Consider the following 18,020-nt stretch of genomic DNA (forward strand, 5'->3'; position numbering starts at 1 on the left):
CAAGTGATGTATATGAATGAATGCGATGGAAGGAGACAAATGGGATACCATGATATCTATAGTTGCGTCTGAGCGTGTCACCTTCACCCCTTGGCCATAGCGACCAAGGCGGATCAGACCCGGTGGAGGTGTTATCATCTATCTGCCCACGTGGAGAGCATTCCGGTCACCCCAAAGAAGCCACGTCATGCTGTCATCCGGTATGAGTTGAGTTGCGCGTCGTTGAATGCATCATCATCATCATCGAATACCAGTAACTTGCATTGTGCTACTCATCAGATAGACCACAACTCAGTGTATCATCATCACCCAGTCCAGGTACACGATCGTACAACAGTAGCCAAGATGATGTCCCAAGTGAGCTATTCGCTTGGTATCTTATGCTTCGCAGCTGACCATCTCGCAATAGCACCCAGCAATGTGGAAACAACCTGCCCCCGCCAATTCCTCATTCAACGAATTCAACACCTTCCCTTTACCTCAGACTCAGAGGGGTCAAAGTTCTCATGCTCATCATGGTCCAGTGGGACATACTCAGTGAGCTACTTCTCTCTCTATCAATCGAAGTAGTATCTAACACCCTCTTCTCGCCTAACTAGACAACCTTTAGTCACTGGTACTTCAGTACTTGGACTGAAATATGAGGGAGGAGTGATGATTGCTGCTGATAATTTGGGTATGTCACATCCTAAACGGCTTCTCGGTCTGCTATCGGAGAAGGTCGCAAAATAAGCTGATAGTGTGCATCATGATCTACAGCGTCATACGGTTCACTCGCGAGGTTCAGAGATATTCAACGTCTTCATCCATTAGGTCAACATACCTTGTTGGGTGTAGCAGGTGATATGTCAGATTTCCAATGGTTGAAGAAAGAGCTGGACGCCTTATTGTGAGTGCGCAACGTTCAGAAAGAAAATTACACGCGGCAGGGAGAAATATTGCTCCTGCATCACATATAGGATGACTCCTTTCAATCTTCCTTATCTTCATCTCTCAAATTACATTGCACTATTTTCCACCATTGTGAAGACGAGCGACAACTGACAACCATTTCTATCTACTACAGACGAGAAGAAGATGCTTTAGCATTAACAGATTCCCATCCCTCCCTCTCACCCAAAAACATCTACGAGCTATTGAGTAACTTGTTCTACGCCAGGAGAAGTAAGATGAACCCAGTATGGAACGCTGTGTTAGTCGGTGGTTGGGATAAAGTCAAGCAGGAGAGGTAAGTTGGTGCTTCTCCTTGAAACGACATCAACATCTCCAAGAGCATTTAGCTGATATGATATATTCTTGTCTCATTATAGTTTCCTAGCATATGTCGATCTTCTTGGAACGACCTACACCGCTCCAACGCTTGCAACAGGATTCGGTGCTCATCTCGCTCAACCGTTATTAAGAGAAGCATACGAAGCTAAAGCGGGTATCGATGGGAATGGACCGTTGTTGACTAAAGAGGAAGCTGAAAAGGTCTTGGAGGACTGTATGAAGGTTTTATTCTATAGAGATGCGAGGAGTTTGAACAAGGTGAGTTTGCGGTCATATCGGAAATATACCATCTCATCGTCATTTCTTGTCGATATGAAACTCGAGAATATGAGGAGATGCGCTCTGCGCCTAATTGGCTTGATCTATCGCTAACATAACACGATTATACCTGTAGTACCAAATCGCTACAATCACCTCCGAAGGCGTGTCCATCTCCGATTCCAAGTCCGCTGATACTTACTGGAAATTCGCAGAGGGTTTGAGAGGATATGGAGCTCAGACCCAATAGTCAGTTGGGATGAGGAAATTCACCATGTAGAAGGGTAGGAAAGGATGAACAATGTAGAATGTAGTTTATATGAAATGTAAGATGCATACATAGAAAAACTGAATACACAATGAATGATCCGACCGATCCGACTTTGTCCTAACTATCTCCATCGCTATATGAGAACCGATGTATTATTTACCTAATCTCTGTTCCATCTTTGACCAAGCTCCAATGGCACCATTCCATTCTTCCCTATGCAATATCCCATATCCATCCGAATTTGTATTCACAGGCAAAGCAATTGAGTAACCTAATTTACGTAGGAAGGGAAGCGATGATGAGCGGAATGAGAGGATAAGGGGGTTGAGGTGATGTAGTAATGGAAGAGGAGAGGGATATTGACTAATTCAATTACAAAAGATATCAGTTTAGATCCGACCTAGAGCGGAAATAAAATTTACATAGAAGATGGACTTACTATATCTCTGTTATTCTTAATGACCAGAACGGGTAACCCCACAGTTCAGGTGGACTTCTAGGTAAGTATGATCTCCATATCGGGGGAGGTGAGAGATGATGGATCAGGAGTAGCTCCGGGTCAGAGGTGAAATGAAGTTGTTCTATAACACGTGTGTATATATATAAATCAGCATGAATGAAAGATCCCTTGGTATATGTAGTTAAGGATAGATCAGAGAGACTCACCCTTGATATCCCTATCTACATTCCTAACTGTTATTTCCGAAACATCCTTTTTCCTCTCCACGTATCGTTTCGTAAGATTAACTATCACCTCGTCAGAGGCTGAAGGAGGTAAGAAATGTATTTTCAGACTTTTATTCGATGAGGGACCTACAATGAATGAATGGTTTGGATTGATCGATAAATTAGCTGATGCTCGTTGTTGGATAATGAAAAGATAATGAGGTTGATCAATTGTCCGTACAATGTTACATACCTGGATAGATCGTAACACTCCTCACTTCATCACCCAACCCTGACCCCGAGCCCGAACCCACTCTGGTCTCTTTCACCAGACTCTTACCCTGTTTCCGCTGAGGTGAAGGTGACACCGGGCCCTCCTCATCATATTCATCAGGCGATATATCCTGCGTGGGTCCATTAGGAGGTGTAGAAGGTGGTGAAGGTGGTAGCTTGTTATGATTATGTTGAGTGATATTTTGGGATAGGGTTTTCATCAGATTCGGTAAGACGGATTGCGTCAAACCTATACATTCAGTAGTTAAGATAGAATCAACTGACAGTTCCTTATGATCCTTCGAACTGGACTTGAATAGATGAACTCTGACTCACCCTGTCCATCCCAAATGGACAATTCCTCCACGCCCCATTCCCCCGACCATTCTATACCCCTCAGGATACTCTTCCCCAAAGCTGATTTCTCATCTTTCCGACGCGTCTTGGAAGGGACCAGTATCAAAGCTAGGTGTTTCGGTGGTCGTATTTGCGGTTCATCCTGTAGTCGGTCGGCAGAGGTCGATTGAGATGTGAAGGTCTCGTATGTCCGAAGTAGGAGGGAAAAGAGAACGAATAGGAGATGAAGAAGGATGAAGAAAGGGTAAGAAACGATGCGTAGCAAGAGGAGGAGGATGGACATGCTTTATGGGTTGATCTCGACCAGCGAGCTCAGCTGCGATGAGTGATGACTGATCTAATGGTTGGTATAATATCAGCACATAAGACTGTCTTTTCAACCTTTAACATTTGATTTTCACGAAATCCGGCTGCGAGTGAGTACAACTGATGACGTGGAAGGTGTATATATGCACATGCAAATGCCTCCACCGGTAACGTCCACACTACTTTGACACTCTCCTTTGTCCTCTGCTTGAGGATGTGCATCTGACGCGGTGCAGTACGTCCCGAGCCACACACGCATGTGGAAGTTGATGAACAACGGAGATCAAAGGAGATCGTCCTCTATACTGTGGATACGAGTCGACTCAGTGAACCGACCACTGATTGCAATTCCCTCGGTAATTATATGAGTGTCCAGATCCAGCTATTTCAGGTCCCGCAGATGGGTATGGAGATTGGATTTAGACCTGTAGTACTAAGACTTACAGTAGTATCTCAAGGTCTTGTCTTAAATATTTACTTCTTCCATAGGCTCTATCCCACAAACATCGTAACAACCTCCGAGATCTCATCATGGGTACATCTACCAAAACTCCATCTACGAGTGAGATTAAATTCAAAGTCAATTTCGATATTGATCCTCCCGATTCTTACTCGACTCTACCCTTGAAGATCACTCCTGAGCTTGGACTAACCAGGAAGGCAAGCTCACAAGAAGAGTACGTCACGATCAATAAGTATCTTCCAGATGTGCAGAAAACCGTGAATGAAACGTTCACAGTATGGTACGAAAGTGAGCAGACTCAAGGTCTATTGGATGATCGAGGGGTATGGACGAGCGAAGAACCCACGGAATGGGGGTCGATGGTGACAACAGATAAGATGGGATGGACCTCAGCCGCTCGGAGCCGAATCGAAGAACAAGTAATTCCGAGGTTGCAGAGTAGCATTCCGGAAGTATCGGGTGGGATGGGGTGCAAGTTCACTTTTGAACATAACACAGACATACGAGTGCCGTTCAAGTATGGAGATGGTATTCCTGCTTGGCTGCAATCTCTGAAATGTGGTACATCAGATCCCCATAAGGAGTGTGCCAAGCCTTATGAGTATATATATAGGGAGGATGGAGGGGAATGGACCAGAGCATGATTAGGGGTTTGTATATGATTCGAGTCAGTACTAGTATGTCCTTTGATATGCAAGACTGGAAAGGAGGTCAGGAGGTCGTATCAAGAAGGCCCGTGTCCTATGACAAGAGACCCGGAACGAAGTATCTCGTAGCGGATTTGAGTATATAAACTTGTCATTGTCAGCAATATACACTCAAAGACATAAGCCTATACAGCAAGACAGCGATGAGCTCCAATGTGAACACTACCTCAATCCGAACCACTACTCCCCCTACATGTTTGACCATATCTCTCAACTTCCGTGCTCTATCCCAATCTTCAAATTACAATTTCGATCACGACCACGCACTCAACCCACCAGCCAGCGGATATACAGGAGAAGCTTACTCGGCAATCAGCGATCTCACTTGTGCCTCTGATGCTAAAGTAGTAGATTGGCTAAGATCTCCCGGCTGTACGCGACTCACCTCCAATACTGATAACTTCGATACTGACCAATCTGGTCCGGTCTCAATATTGCCATCCGTACAAGACGAAATCTCAATTACCTTTTTTGATCAAGTGGAGCCATTACTCCAGAAATACAGGGATCCCGAACAGGTAAAGATGTAAACTTTCGAGTAATCTTCAACCAGTCTCCGATAATAGGGGATTGGGAAATCGCTCTGGATCCTATTGATATTCCTAAAGGACCGGATCGATGGCTTGATAGTATCCCTCAAAGAAGTCTTCAGTCTCATGGATCTACCACAGGCAATTATGAAGATGACGATGGGTTGTCATACGTGGAGGTATCGAGCGATGAAGGAGATGGCTCCAGGGATGATTACACCGGAGTTTTCTATGGACCAGGAGATCCAGCAAGTGCTGCTATACTCGATATGTAGAGACACACCGTTCATACAGCCACCTTCACTTCATCTTCACCTGAAGAAGCGATACACCAGGTAATAGAGCCTCCAGAACCGGTATTGAGATTGGCTGATGGTGTTTTGCCTGGTCAAGATGTACCGGATGAAGCGGGCAGCTAAGAGATATTCATAACATGTATCTGGCTGTATCTTATCCGGCCGATACGTTGCTATCTATGCTCGCACAGAATGAGAGAGAGTATGAAATGCATTTTGCGTTTTCTCCGGATATCATCCATCACGTTAAAAATCGGTTAAAACAAATTGCAATATTGACTTCTTATCATCTTTAAACTCGGACCTGAACTACACTCAAAGTAGTTAGTTGCATTAGTTTCTGCAAGGTATGCCAAGAGAATGCTTTTGTTTTTGCTTGCTTGCGTCAGAGTCAAAGTCAGATGACAAGGGAATGCCGTGCCGTACTACTCTGACACCCCCAACGGATACTGCATCTTCACATAGGTCCGAGCACCATCTCGAAAGCCAAAGGGAGCGTATAAGATGATCCAGGGTTACCCGTGATTCACTTGATTGGAACGCCACTTGAATCATCCCTCCGACCCCTATCCACTTTGATTGTAGCTTGTCGAGCATCGTTTTCATGACAATTAAGACCAAAGACAGTGAAAGAACGTTTGTCTAGTCGCGGAGGAACCCGTGACTTACAATACCGAGGTTGATGATGGAAGGCTGTTTGGTATATATATCTTCAGAGTAAATAACTCCGTACTGCGTCAACCTACTGTGTACCTTATAATCTCATACTCCGATCACGTAAAGATCCAACCCTCAAACCAAAGACTCAGGTATGACACCTTCCCTCGATTATTAAACGTTGCATTTCACTCCGTTGAAATGGGCCTAAGCGTGAAAGAAGGAAATGATTGATTGATTGATTGATTGATTGTATGCGGTTCGGACTCGGTCCGTCCAGATGGATACACCTCAACTTCGCTGTGCAATGTATATATATATCAGTCCGAGATGCACATCTGTGTAATGAGTTTACCCTTCTATTTCATTTTTTCATCTCATAATCAATTCAGTTGCTGCGTAGCATAAGCATATTTCTTATCGGTGAGTCATAGTTTTTATCTACGCAGCAAGCCCCCTGAGATGAGAAATAAGATGATGAGGGCGAACAAGCCTTGTACAGTCGAGTATTGTACTTGTACCACTCGCTCAGTCACAATGGAAATAAGGTGAAATGCTAACCATCTACTTGTTCACTTCTCACTACCTTTACTATACCACCTTCACATCGATCCTCTGAACCATACTCGTACCTGCGTATATCCCGACTTCCACCACTTAGTCAAAACCACTATCAACCAGAATGTTCGGACTCATCGCTCTCGTACCCATCCTCGGTGCTCTCTCAGCTGGTCAGTACACCTCCTATCTGAATTTTGCATGCCCCATAAACGTTTCTTAGTGTCTGGCTTGGCAATATATCCCCTCCCTTTCCGCTCACTGCACGAGCCCCTCCTTTTCCGTTCATTGTTCATTGTTTATGGTAAATGATTTCGGCTTCGGCCGGTCCGTTCCACAATGCTGCTAAGTTCGTATAGCGTATAGCTGACATCCTGCATGTCTGCGATCGTATAGCCGCAATCAGCCCCGAGCACATGAGACTCTTCCCAACTCGACAACTCGAGAACGCTTTCCCATCCCAATGTTCATGTGACAGTGCCCTGCAAATCTACAACGCATGTCTCAACAACGACGTGAACACCTGTCTCAGCGTATGTCAACAAAGCACTTTCAACGATTTCGTCGGTTGTTTCCAATGTACACTCGATAATACCGAGGGTGTCACTCAATCCGAATGGACTCAATTGCAATCTGCTGTAGATCAAATCAAATCAGGTTGTTCACAAACTGGTTCATCCGTTACTGGTGGTCTTCAGTAAGTCAACCAACCGAACTTACAATGGAATCAAATGGACAGCAAATACTGACTTGTATTGTGTGTATTGTAGAGCCCTCTCTGGATCTAGCTCACCTACTGCTGCAGGCGGTGACTCATCAGCAACTGGAGCTACAACTCGAGCAGGCGCAAGTTTCACCTCTGCCGCTTCTGGAATTACTATCGTAGCAAGTGGTGCTTCAGCTGCCGCTACCAGCGTGAGTTATTTCATTTCTCCTTCCACTACCTGAATCATGTATGAATCCATATACTGATGATGCTGAACCGGATCGGACTTAGGCCGCCGCCGCAACTTCTGCCGCTACTTCCGCTGCTGGCGCTGCCTCTTCTGCCGGTGCGTCCGCCGCATCAGTCGCTACTTCAGCTACCAGTGCTGCCGCCTCTGCTGCTGCTTCCGCCACTTCCCCCAACTCAGGTGCTGGGCCTGGCACTTCCTTCGTAGGAGGTTTCGTCGCTCTCGTCAGTATCGCCGCCGGTATGGCTATTGCCCTCTAGGCCGATCATTCTCAGTGTACCTGCTGCGCTATTCGATAGAGGTCGGATGGAATGTGCAAACATCCATGGTTTATATTTTGCTCAAATCGTAAAGGAAAGGAGGGGGAAATAATCAAAATTTCTATTCTATTTCACTTGTCTATGTATATTGGTAACCCGGTTTATCATTCAGGCTGCTACACCCATAGATGGCTGGTGGAATAAAGATTACTGACTGAATTATTCTCAGCATGCATGGCTCATCGAAGCTCGCTTCAATTCGCAATAATTCGCATTAAATTCATGAATACAGATACAACGAACTAAGTGTATAGTGTATTATCTAAATTACAATGATTGACAGGAGAGCAAGAAACAATCTACCACGCATCTTTATTCTAATTGTATTCTAAGCTTTAGCATACGCACGCGTATTACTGTCCCTCGACTTCACCATCACCACCAAACATCGTATCCAAACCCCCCGCATCGTCCTTGGCAGCTTCGAACACTTCGAACGCTGTCTTTTCACCTTTTTGAATTTGAGCCTTCCTATCGGCGCCACTCTTGCCCAAGCCAGCTGACCATCCTTTCTGTCTCGCAAAGGCGGCAGGCGATCGATCAAGTAAGATATCTAAATCGGCATCGCTACACCGTTGTGATTTAGCATCAGCTAACCGATGTACGACGTAAACGAGTACAAGATAGCTCACCTGATGATCTTATCATCTTTGCTCACTACGTCGATCTCCTCACCGTCCAATTCCAACAGAGCTTTGGCCATCTCCGCTGTACTCTCCACTTTAGATTTCTTACCCAACAACACTCGCCCATTCTCATCAACTACTCGACCGAATTTACCTTGCGAGATGACTAAAGCTTCCAACTTTCGCTTGGATCCAGCTTTGGCGAGAATTTTAGTCTCGATAGTGTGAGCCGAGACCAAACGGAAGACGAGGACAGGTCGAGTCTGACCAATTCGGTGCGCCCGGTCTTGGGCTTGTAAATCCATCTGGGGATCTGAAACAGGATATCAGCTCTTGAATTGGGAGTACATAACCCACGCAGCTAACTCACTCCAATCATTGTCGAAGAAAATGACAGTGTCGGCAGCTACCAAGTTGACACCTAATCCACCTGCTCTGGTTGAAAGTAAAAATAGCTTGCAAGCATCGGGTCCATCTCCACCATTGTTGAAGTCATGCATCTGTTCCCTTCTTGACTCCTGAGAGGTTGAACCATCGATTCGACAGACCTTGTATCCTTTATGTAAGGTGGCCCAGTCTTCCTGTGTATGGACAAAAGTTCAGCTACTGCGCCTGGTCGCTGTTCCCTCTCCAGCTGACTTACAATTACATCGAGCATAGTCGTGAATTGAGAGAACAACAATACTTTATGTCCTCTTGCAAACAATTCGCCGAGTAATCGATTCAAAAGCAACATTTTACCGGAAGCGTTCACGAGTTCTTGGTCTACAACGTATTCGTTGGTCTTGGAGTCAATAGGCCAATCGAACAGGAAAGGATGGGATGATATCTTCCTTAGTTGCATTACAAGATTCTGTAATCGCATGTTGTTGACACTTTTCTCTGCGACACACAGATGGTATTAGCTATCCATGACCAGCTAATCCCACACAACTCAAAGATGGACAGAGCGGTCGGCAAGAGTAATCACTACTCACTAGCTTGCTGGAGGGCCCAATCTCTGCCTATTTCAGCTGCGGACCTCTCCTTCACTCCACTGGGCTCATCCACCTTCACACCGTTCTCCAGATCTCTGATGAACTTTGAATCGTTCTCTTCGATCTTATAATTGACTCGTTCTTTCTTTCGCGAGGCTCGACCATTGGACGCCTCTGATACTGCTTCCGCTTCAGGTTCAGGCTGTTCTTCCGCTTCAGCATTTTCTTCATCATTGCCACCTGACTTCTTATCGATTAAGAATTGCCTGATAGAACCAGAAGCAATAGCTTGGTATATGTCCTTCTGTTGTTGAGTCAAGGGCGCGTATAGTAGGTATTCCTTCTTGGGCGGTAATTCCTTCTCGACATCCACCTTCAATCGACGAAGTAAGAATGGTTTGAGTATAGCATGCAGAGATGCAACAACTGTTGATTTGTTAAGCAAGCCTTCGGTGGTGGACCCATTGTTCATCTCATCGAAGTTAAACCACTGTTGGAAAGAGTCTAGATCGTCGAAAATATCGGGTAAAATGAAATTGAGCAAAGACCATAATTCGGCAAGATTGTTCTACCCAATGAGGGAATTCAGCTTTCGTCTTGCTGCGCTTCCTGTAGCTGACTTACGTGTAAGGGTGTACCAGTCAGAATCATCCTATTGGCACTGGTATAGGATTTCAACTCCCGGATGAGCCTTAATGATCATATCAGCCACGCTGCAAGTTTTCGAGTTCAATTCAGTAAAGCTGACTCACTTGCAGTCCAAATTCTTCAATCTATGTCCTTCATCTACCACGATAAACTTCCATAAAAGTCCACTGAGGAACTGCTTATCTCTCATGCAGATTTCAAAAGTGGTGATGACGATGGGGAAAGAATAGGTATCATTCTGACCTGGTTTGAGAGCTGATCCAGTGGACTTTCGTCCTCTTTTACCTGACTTCAATCCTCCCACCCCAGCTGCTGATGGTGGTTGTAGACGGGTTTTTCGAAGTTCAGCTCGGTATTCAGGCGTACCGTGATACATGAGTACCTAGAAAGGGGCGAACATTGTAAGCTTGATTATTCTTGTGCACAGAATCAACCGTATGAGAGCTTACGGGTACGGATGGAGTAAATTTCTCGAACTCGGAACACCAATTGTTCAATACCGATAAGGGACACACGATGAGGAAAGGACCCCATGTACCCTTTGATCGTAAATGAGCCAAGAATGAGATGGTTTGTAGGGTCTGTAAAGAATGCAACGATGTGTCAGCTACGAACTGGACAACAATTTTGACTGCAGCTAACTAACTTTACCAAGACCCATCTCATCAGCTAAGATACCATTTAATCCATTCTCATACAGCGAGATCATCCACTGTACTCCTGCTAGTTGATAATCTCGAAGTTTAGCACCGGTAACCAGCTCGGGTTGTTTGAATGAGTATTGCACCCCATCATCTTCAGCTACTTCAGCATCGGCTTCGCCATTGGGCTGCTCCTCCTTTACAGCTGTTTCTTCCTCGACCTTGACCTCCTAACCGGAATGATTGTGAGCTGACGATGCCTGACAACCAGATCCGAAAGGCTCACCTTTGTAGTGTCCGCTTCTTCTTCTTCCTCGATTTTCACTCTCTTTTCCCCACGTCCACCTTCACTCCTCCTCTTTCGTTTATTACCAGCAGCTTCTTTCTCCTGTTGCTGTTCATTCTCCTCGACTTTAGGCTTCTTGTCCCTCATCCCTCCCCTCCCAGCAGTCTGAGGTTCATCAGCCTTCTTCTCCTTGTTCGCTTTCCTCACTTCAGCTCTCTGCTCAGCCTTCTTCTTCTCGATCTGCTGACGCTCCATACGTTCTCCAATGATCTTGGCGTAAATAGTGGATTTGTCCAACAAGAAGGATAATCTTGCCGCTCGAGCCGCCGCCTGATACCGTTCATCGTGAGGTTTGACATCGATTGAGGGTAAGTTCGTGTTGGAATCAGGTGGTGAAGGGTACATTGTAGGTGTCCGTAATTTTTATGTAGTTGTGAATCGTATCGATTGAGTGAAAGTTAGCGAATGGTTGATAGGAGGGTATATATACGCAAGTATATGGATTGAAAGTCGCGGAGAACAAAGAATGTGAAGGAGAGAAACACAAAGGAAGGTGTATATATGGTCAGCTTCCAGACTTGAGCTGACGGGATACGAAGTACAGGATAATTTCCATTTTCGACCGACCGAACCAAACAAACAAACGACCCGGATCATATATCATTACACAATTGTGTGTGTATATGGTTGGGTGCACAAAGCTACTCCTGACTCAAGCGTGAGAGTCTCCGCATCCTCCGTCCTCTCTAGTAAGAGATCGACAAAGGATATAGATAGATATTGTTGACAGAATCGTAAAACGGAACATCCTTTCAACTCACCTGAGGATCACTTTCACCCTCCTCCTGGATCTCCTGAACGAGCTCTTCCGCATTTATCTGGTCTCCGTCCACTTCGGGCTTCACATCGCCATCGCCATTGGCAATCTTCACTTGGTCCGTCAAGCCCGGTGAGGCAGTCCGAGGTGATACAGGCATGGAGTTGGTGACGGATGTGGTGGCGGTATGAGACAGTGAGGGTATATTTTCGGAAGACGCTGATGAGACTGAAGTTGTAGGTGGCATATGTGATATGTATATGATATATAGTAATGTGAGCAAGCAAGAAGCGAGTTGGCAAGTGACTTTCTAACAGCCTGTATGATACCTATGGTAGGTAACTTTGTTGAAGATGATGATGATATGGATATCAAGCTGATATCATTCTTTCATCTCATCCTTTTTTTTCCCAACTACGAGTAAACTCTCTCTCGATCGCGACGTCCTTCCTTGATCCCAGTCTCAACATTGACTCATCCGCAAAACCCATTGACGCGTATATTACGTATTACAGGCTGGAAACACCCCTTATTCATGCCATCCCTTTATGTAGAGGGTTTCCTTCGCCACTGATATCCGAGATATCTCCCTTGTTTAAAATCCCGCGAAACTCCGTTCTCAATCTCTCACCAAAAATCTCCAATTGCTAGTATCGTGCGGTTGATGCTTGCTTGCTTGCTTGCTGCTTGTTGCTTGTTGCTGTCGAAAAACCTTTAATTGTTATCATCCAGTACACCTTCTACCCTTCTTCATCCTTCAAATCATAAAAGACAAGTCAAGATGTCCGCCAAATGTGAGTAGCTTGTTCCGACTGGGTCTAGGATGGAATGAATCAGATGGAATGAAAGGATCAAGGACGATATGGTATATTGGTATATCGGTGGATTAGAATGAATGTCAAACGGTCAATGGTCAAGTTTAATGAACGACAATTCAACATGATAAACATCGTCAGGGCAAAACGGATGGATTATAGTAAGAAGAAGAGGATGATCCACGACGAAAATGGAGACAGTATCGTTCGTAGAATGTTCGCGAAGATGGGAAGAAGGGAAGTGGACATATCTCAACATTTCAACATAGTTCGACACACGTCCAACAAGATGATTGAAGCGAATTAGATTGTTAGATTATTATAGCATATACCATATCGTCCTATCCTGTCATGTCCCCATCTGAGTCATCTCAAGTTTACGTGGAACATGGTCCGCTACCCAGAAGAGAAGACTGATATATAACGTTGCTTTCCTTTTATAGCCGCCGCTGCCGGTACAAAATTCAGAATGTCTCTCGGTCTTCCTGTCGGAGCCGTTATGAACTGTGCCGATAACTCAGGTGCCAAGAGTGAGTCGTCTTATATTCCCTTCTGGATAACCAGAGAGACATCATGTTGATATACGTGTTTTCTTCCGTTGTTTAGACCTCTACGTTATCTCAGTTGTCGGTTTCGGTGCCAGACTTAACAGACTTCCTGCTGCCGCTGCTGGTGATATGGTTATGGCTTCAGTTAAGAAGGGAAAGCCTGAACTCAGAAAGAAGGGTTAGTCGGATCCTCCAATCGTTGAACGATGGGTAAGCTTGAAATGAAAGCTGATTGACAATTGTCATATACCCAACACAGTCATGCCCGCCGTTATCTGCCGACAACGAAAGCCATGGAGAAGAAGGGATGGTATCTTCCTTTACTTCGAGGATAACGCCGGTGTCATCGTTAACGCTAAAGGTGAAATGAAGGGAAGTGCCATCAACGGTCCTGTAGCCAAGGAATGTGTGAGTGTCTTTGCTGTCTTTGCTGCCTGGCCTTGAACCACTTGCGACTATCTTGCTTGATTGATGTTTTACTGATCGTGTTATATCTTCAAAATGTATAGGCCGACTTGTGGCCCCGTATCGCATCCAACGCCGGTACCGTCGTATAAGTTTGACGTTGGAAGAGTGGATCGGTGGATTAGAGGTTGGAGGTTTTCTTAGGTGGTTACTTCACTTTTTGTACGATGACATGATTGAGCATGGATCATACAACCTGCACTGCAATCAAGGTACAGATCCGTTTTTACAAGTCTCGAAAAACGATTGAAACGGAGCAGATCATAAATTGACAGAGCCAGATTGCTAGACCCAGAGAATGTCTTGCTCTTGTAGTCTGAAGTAGAGTTACAGTGGCCGTGCTTAACTTGCTGAGGAAGATCCCTGAATAATCACAGAGTTATCGTTTCATCACATGGATATTTACACTGACATGTTTGGTATAAACATAATTTCACGGTATAGACAATATCTGGTATTAACCTTCATTCAATAAACTGGTATCACTCTATCCCTATCCTGCTCTATGTTACTCTGATCACTCTCTCTTTCGAATTTACCGATATTTGGCGGGAACGAGATAGTCCCAAAGTACTATCTATGAGGACAATCACACTGTAAACAACGAATTCCAATCTTTGATCAGCTATCTTTCTCGGCGTTCGATAACGATATCAATCCAGCTAAAATCACTACTCACTTACCTGCTTCCCTCACCGACGATCTGATATCTGGATATATATACCCTTCATAATCTTCTCAAACCCCATACGAACCCAGCGATACCAGCTAGATAACTAGTCCAAATCACTGCGCAAGGTCCGATATCAGTTATCGTCCTATCTACGGTGATAAATCCAAAATGGACTCAAGAGTTGAAAGAATGTTAAAGCGGACTCACAGAATCTCTTCTTGGGATGTCTTGCAATAGCTGTTGAAGGGAGATAAATACCAACACTGTTACAGAATATATGTGAGACCAATGGTGGGATCACTGAGCCTGTATAGCCATTTATCGTCAGAGCTGATGTGCTTTGAGGGGTTTCACGGTCGGCGACTTACCAGTCCTGAGGAAAAGGTATGAGGCGAACCATCCAAATAATGTTGTATAACCCAATTGGAATACTACACTCAAGAGTCAGCTTTCATTCTATCGGTCGTGTTGTGACAGCTCACAGCAACTCAGAATGGCATGAATGGCTGCATCTCTGGTAGAACCGTTTTTCCGATATGTCTCGAGAGCATGATGTGCGTGAGCTAACACAAGATAAGGGACGATAATTTCAGCTTTGTTCCTATGGCTGGGATTATCGAAGAACTTGAAAAGGCATGCCTTCCTCATCACTAACCTATTCCGAACCATAAAGGTGTACCAAATACCAATGACTTAAATGATAATCCACCTAATATCGAGACAGAGAGGATGGTAGATCGAAATACTAATTCTTCCGTTATTGGAGCCTGTCAGATATACCAACATTGTATAGCGCTTGATGAGCTTCTCCGCTACTATGTTCTGTGGAAAGAAAACTAGCTCACCACACCATAATTCCTCAATTCGATCAATCCAAATCCTTTCCAACCCCTTTTCAACCGCTGTATCAATCCCTCTCCATAGTGTCTTCCACCTACTACCGGTAAATCACCATCGAGATACAGTGAGACCAAAGGTCCAGTCATGAGAATTGGTGCCAATGTCCAAGGTAATATGTTGCCTACCGGTCCATCTTTCAAAGTGGGTAACCTCAATCCTAACAAGGTAAGACTCTGACCCAGACCTGCTGTATTATTAGAAGTAGAGAGATTTTTGATGGTGAGATATACACCCGATAGTGATAGAGCAGTGGAGATGGTCACGGCGATCATACGCTTCTTGATTGTTTCAGGATGATCCCTCGATCCGGGTCTCGGTCCAGTATCATGCTTGAATTGCAGCTCATCGATATCGGATGATATGGGAGGTATAGCAGGTGAACCATCATCGTCTTCTTTGGGAGTGGTAGGACGAGATGATTTAGGTGTATAGGAAGTAGGAATGAGCTTTTGGGATATGTAAAGTGATCCGACGTATGAGGATGTGAATAGGAAGGACAGAGCGTGGGATGTGGATGGTGAGATTATACGGACCAAGTTGGGCGGTAGAGCGAGTGATGAATCCATCTGATCTATACTCTAGGTGATCAGATCTTGAGATGGTGAGGTGAAGATCGAAAGGAGTGTGATTCAAGATACGAGTGATCTATCAGAAGCAGGTTGGGTGAGTGTGTTGTTGAGGGTGGACACTGATGAGCGAGTGAGAAAGCACAGATCACGACAATAAGCAACAAGAGGTCCGAGCGTCGATTATCATTTCGATTTTATGGTTATATGGTTAAGTGTTATGTAATTACAATTACGGCATGAACATTCCGGGAAACCATATTTGCCGAATACGAGTACTCGTAACATCACAACTTATCTCTTGACCTCTTTCCTTCCTCTTTCATTCCTTCTTCACTCATCTCGATACTAGCATAATACAAGGACCTGTCTGACATGACTAGCCATCAAGTGACCCTCAACAGCCTCGACTGATGACCCCCTAGCAGGAACACAGGCTATCTCCCTTCCCTTTTCATTTCACCATGTCCAGCGATTCCCCTTCCTCTTCCTCTACCCCTTCCAACCCTCTCCAGCGAGCTCACGCCCTGTCACTACAGGCATCCACCCTGGTCCGACCATCGCTCGTACCCCTTGCGACACTCAATCAAGCATTGGCTTCATATCGCGAAGCTGTAGAGCTTTTTGAAAAAGCTCGGCAGGAAGCCGAAACCCGAGGAAGCGATGAAGTGAATACCTTGAAGATGCTCGTCATACAGCATCGTAAATTGCTGAAAGATGTGGAGAGACGAATGTCGAACGCTCAAAAGGATCAAACATCTACATCCGGCGTACCACTCTCTCGACCCAGTATGGAAGGTGCGACTAGACCTGCTCAGAGGAGGTTGGTCAGCGAAAGTGCTGCTTCTTCGGCTGCGACAGCAACAGCAGCCGGTGTACCAAGCGGGTTTGGATTATCCGGTATACCACCAACAGGAATAGGTGAGTTTTACAGTCCCTGCTGGCCATAATTTGGATTAGTCAAACTAATCATAAACATGCTATGACAGTAAATCGTCGATCGATACCACCTTTCTCTCTACGTCCAACCCCCAACCCATCTGCACCGACCGGTGAACCCTCCCTCTCGCCATTATATTCCTCTTCGTCCACCTCTTCTTCGACTGAGGAGTCTTTCATCCACTTCGGTTCACCTCCCGAGACGCTCGACCCATTCTCGCGGTTTTGGGGTATGCTCGAAAACATGTTAGAGGAAGTTAGTGGTCCGGTCATGTTTGCCACCGCTCCTGTCGATGCTCCTGCACCTACCGCAACTGATGCCAGATCAGCGGGGAAGAAAGATGATAAGTTGAGCCGTGAAAAGACGATAACAAGGAAAGGGAAGCAGAAAGAGACGGAGGAAAGCTTCTATGTTGTGAAGAATCGCAGAGACGAGACGATAAATCTCGAATCTACAGATGAAGAAGAGGAAGAAGACTTTGTGGAACGAACCGGCAGCTCGACGAACAGGTGGGTTCTCCTGCTTGTACTCACTTCGTCTATTTCAGCTACACGATGATCATGAGCGATATCTGGCTGACGCTTTACTTGACACTGGTATAGTGCACCTACCAAAACTGCCGAAGAGCTCTTACTTGAAAATGCATCCTTGAAAACTTCTCTAGACGCCTTAGCACTCCACGCAGAATCGGTGGATAATACCAACAAAACGTTGAAGAAGCAATTGGAGGAGAGGGAAAAGGGATTGAAAGTAATCATGGAAAATTTGAAGAAAGAAGCTGGTAGAGTTAAATCTGTGGTCGGGCAATCACAATTGTTATCCAATTCGAGTATCACCAGATTGCCTGGATTAGGGATGGTAGGTTCAACTGGAGGTGTAGGTGGGACAGCGAAGGATGACATGACTTGTAAGCTCACGCGGAAGTTTTGGTCCCACTAGTAAGCTGACTTGTGGTTCGTTGATATGATTAGCTAAGAAACGAATAAAAGAACTGGAAGATGAAGTACGAATGTTGAAAGGTGAGAATGAAAAGCAGAAAGAACAGATAGGTAGATATAAAGAACGAGTAAGCTCCCCTCTCCTCCTCGGTTTGGTGGGCGAAAGTAACTTATGATTGTGAAGTTTGAAAAAATAAAACAGAATGCGAAAGCTAAAAAGGAAGCCAAGTTGGCTGCTACAGCTCAATCTGATGAGAACAAGTAGGCATTTGGATGATGAAGTTGAACCGTTG

General features: G+C 45.0%; 10 protein-coding genes across 10 annotated transcripts; 6 read left to right on the forward strand and 4 right to left on the reverse strand.

Moving 5' to 3' along the window:
• Positions 1-418: 418 nt before the first annotated feature.
• I203_105826 (uncharacterized protein) lies at positions 419-1,780 on the forward strand (the record flags this gene model as incomplete). Its single annotated transcript, XM_019144977.1, has 6 exons — positions 419-537; positions 600-676; positions 760-889; positions 1,067-1,228; positions 1,311-1,530; positions 1,667-1,780. 6 exons carry the CDS (start codon positions 419-421, stop codon positions 1,778-1,780), a joined length of 822 nt encoding a protein of 273 aa, XP_019006312.1.
• Positions 1,781-1,953: 173 nt separating this feature from the next.
• On the reverse strand, positions 1,954-3,380 carry I203_105827 (uncharacterized protein; the record flags this gene model as incomplete). Its single annotated transcript, XM_019144978.1, has 5 exons — positions 1,954-2,164; positions 2,241-2,382; positions 2,468-2,614; positions 2,721-2,990; positions 3,077-3,380. The coding sequence occupies 5 exons, from the start codon at positions 3,378-3,380 to the stop codon at positions 1,954-1,956; spliced, it is 1,074 nt and encodes a 357-aa protein (XP_019006313.1).
• A 554-nt stretch (positions 3,381-3,934) lies between these two features.
• Positions 3,935-4,510, forward strand: I203_105828 (uncharacterized protein; the record flags this gene model as incomplete). Its single annotated transcript, XM_019144979.1, has 1 exon — positions 3,935-4,510. One exon carries the CDS (start codon positions 3,935-3,937, stop codon positions 4,508-4,510), a length of 576 nt encoding a protein of 191 aa, XP_019006314.1.
• Positions 4,511-4,716: 206 nt separating this feature from the next.
• I203_105829 (uncharacterized protein) lies at positions 4,717-5,378 on the forward strand (the record flags this gene model as incomplete). Its single annotated transcript, XM_019144980.1, has 2 exons — positions 4,717-4,945; positions 5,140-5,378. 2 exons carry the CDS (start codon positions 4,717-4,719, stop codon positions 5,376-5,378), a joined length of 468 nt encoding a protein of 155 aa, XP_019006315.1.
• Positions 5,379-6,738: 1,360 nt separating this feature from the next.
• On the forward strand, positions 6,739-7,827 carry I203_105830 (uncharacterized protein; the record flags this gene model as incomplete). The annotated part of the gene is made up of 4 exons (XM_019144981.2): positions 6,739-6,787; positions 7,011-7,311; positions 7,385-7,529; positions 7,612-7,827. The coding sequence occupies 4 exons, from the start codon at positions 6,739-6,741 to the stop codon at positions 7,825-7,827; spliced, it is 711 nt and encodes a 236-aa protein (XP_019006316.2).
• Positions 7,828-8,240: 413 nt separating this feature from the next.
• Positions 8,241-11,470, reverse strand: I203_105831 (uncharacterized protein; the record flags this gene model as incomplete). Its single annotated transcript, XM_019144982.1, has 11 exons — positions 8,241-8,454; positions 8,520-8,826; positions 8,884-9,094; positions 9,157-9,395; positions 9,491-10,058; positions 10,115-10,181; positions 10,243-10,376; positions 10,443-10,520; positions 10,588-10,719; positions 10,785-11,009; positions 11,066-11,470. The coding sequence occupies 11 exons, from the start codon at positions 11,468-11,470 to the stop codon at positions 8,241-8,243; spliced, it is 2,580 nt and encodes an 859-aa protein (XP_019006317.1).
• Positions 11,471-11,766: 296 nt separating this feature from the next.
• On the reverse strand, positions 11,767-12,129 carry I203_105832 (uncharacterized protein; the record flags this gene model as incomplete). The annotated part of the gene is made up of 2 exons (XM_019144983.1): positions 11,767-11,811; positions 11,887-12,129. The coding sequence occupies 2 exons, from the start codon at positions 12,127-12,129 to the stop codon at positions 11,767-11,769; spliced, it is 288 nt and encodes a 95-aa protein (XP_019006318.1).
• Positions 12,130-13,166: 1,037 nt separating this feature from the next.
• I203_105833 (60S ribosomal protein uL14) lies at positions 13,167-13,802 on the forward strand (the record flags this gene model as incomplete). Its single annotated transcript, XM_019144984.2, has 4 exons — positions 13,167-13,227; positions 13,304-13,423; positions 13,505-13,653; positions 13,755-13,802. The coding sequence occupies 4 exons, from the start codon at positions 13,167-13,169 to the stop codon at positions 13,800-13,802; spliced, it is 378 nt and encodes a 125-aa protein (XP_019006319.2).
• Positions 13,803-14,437: 635 nt separating this feature from the next.
• I203_105834 (uncharacterized protein) lies at positions 14,438-15,849 on the reverse strand (the record flags this gene model as incomplete). Its single annotated transcript, XM_019144985.1, has 6 exons — positions 14,438-14,499; positions 14,591-14,689; positions 14,752-14,814; positions 14,866-14,946; positions 15,039-15,150; positions 15,229-15,849. 6 exons carry the CDS (start codon positions 15,847-15,849, stop codon positions 14,438-14,440), a joined length of 1,038 nt encoding a protein of 345 aa, XP_019006320.1.
• A 464-nt stretch (positions 15,850-16,313) lies between these two features.
• Positions 16,314-17,992, forward strand: I203_105835 (uncharacterized protein; the record flags this gene model as incomplete). Its single annotated transcript, XM_065517844.1, has 5 exons — positions 16,314-16,770; positions 16,839-17,298; positions 17,392-17,696; positions 17,761-17,855; positions 17,912-17,992. 5 exons carry the CDS (start codon positions 16,314-16,316, stop codon positions 17,990-17,992), a joined length of 1,398 nt encoding a protein of 465 aa, XP_065373148.1.
• Between the last annotated feature and the right edge of the window lie 28 nt (positions 17,993-18,020).

The sequence above is a fragment of the Kwoniella mangroviensis genome, assembly GCF_000507465.2.
Source record: "Kwoniella mangroviensis CBS 8507 chromosome 1 map unlocalized Ctg02, whole genome shotgun sequence".
Lineage (NCBI taxonomy): Eukaryota > Fungi > Basidiomycota > Tremellomycetes > Tremellales > Cryptococcaceae > Kwoniella > Kwoniella mangrovensis.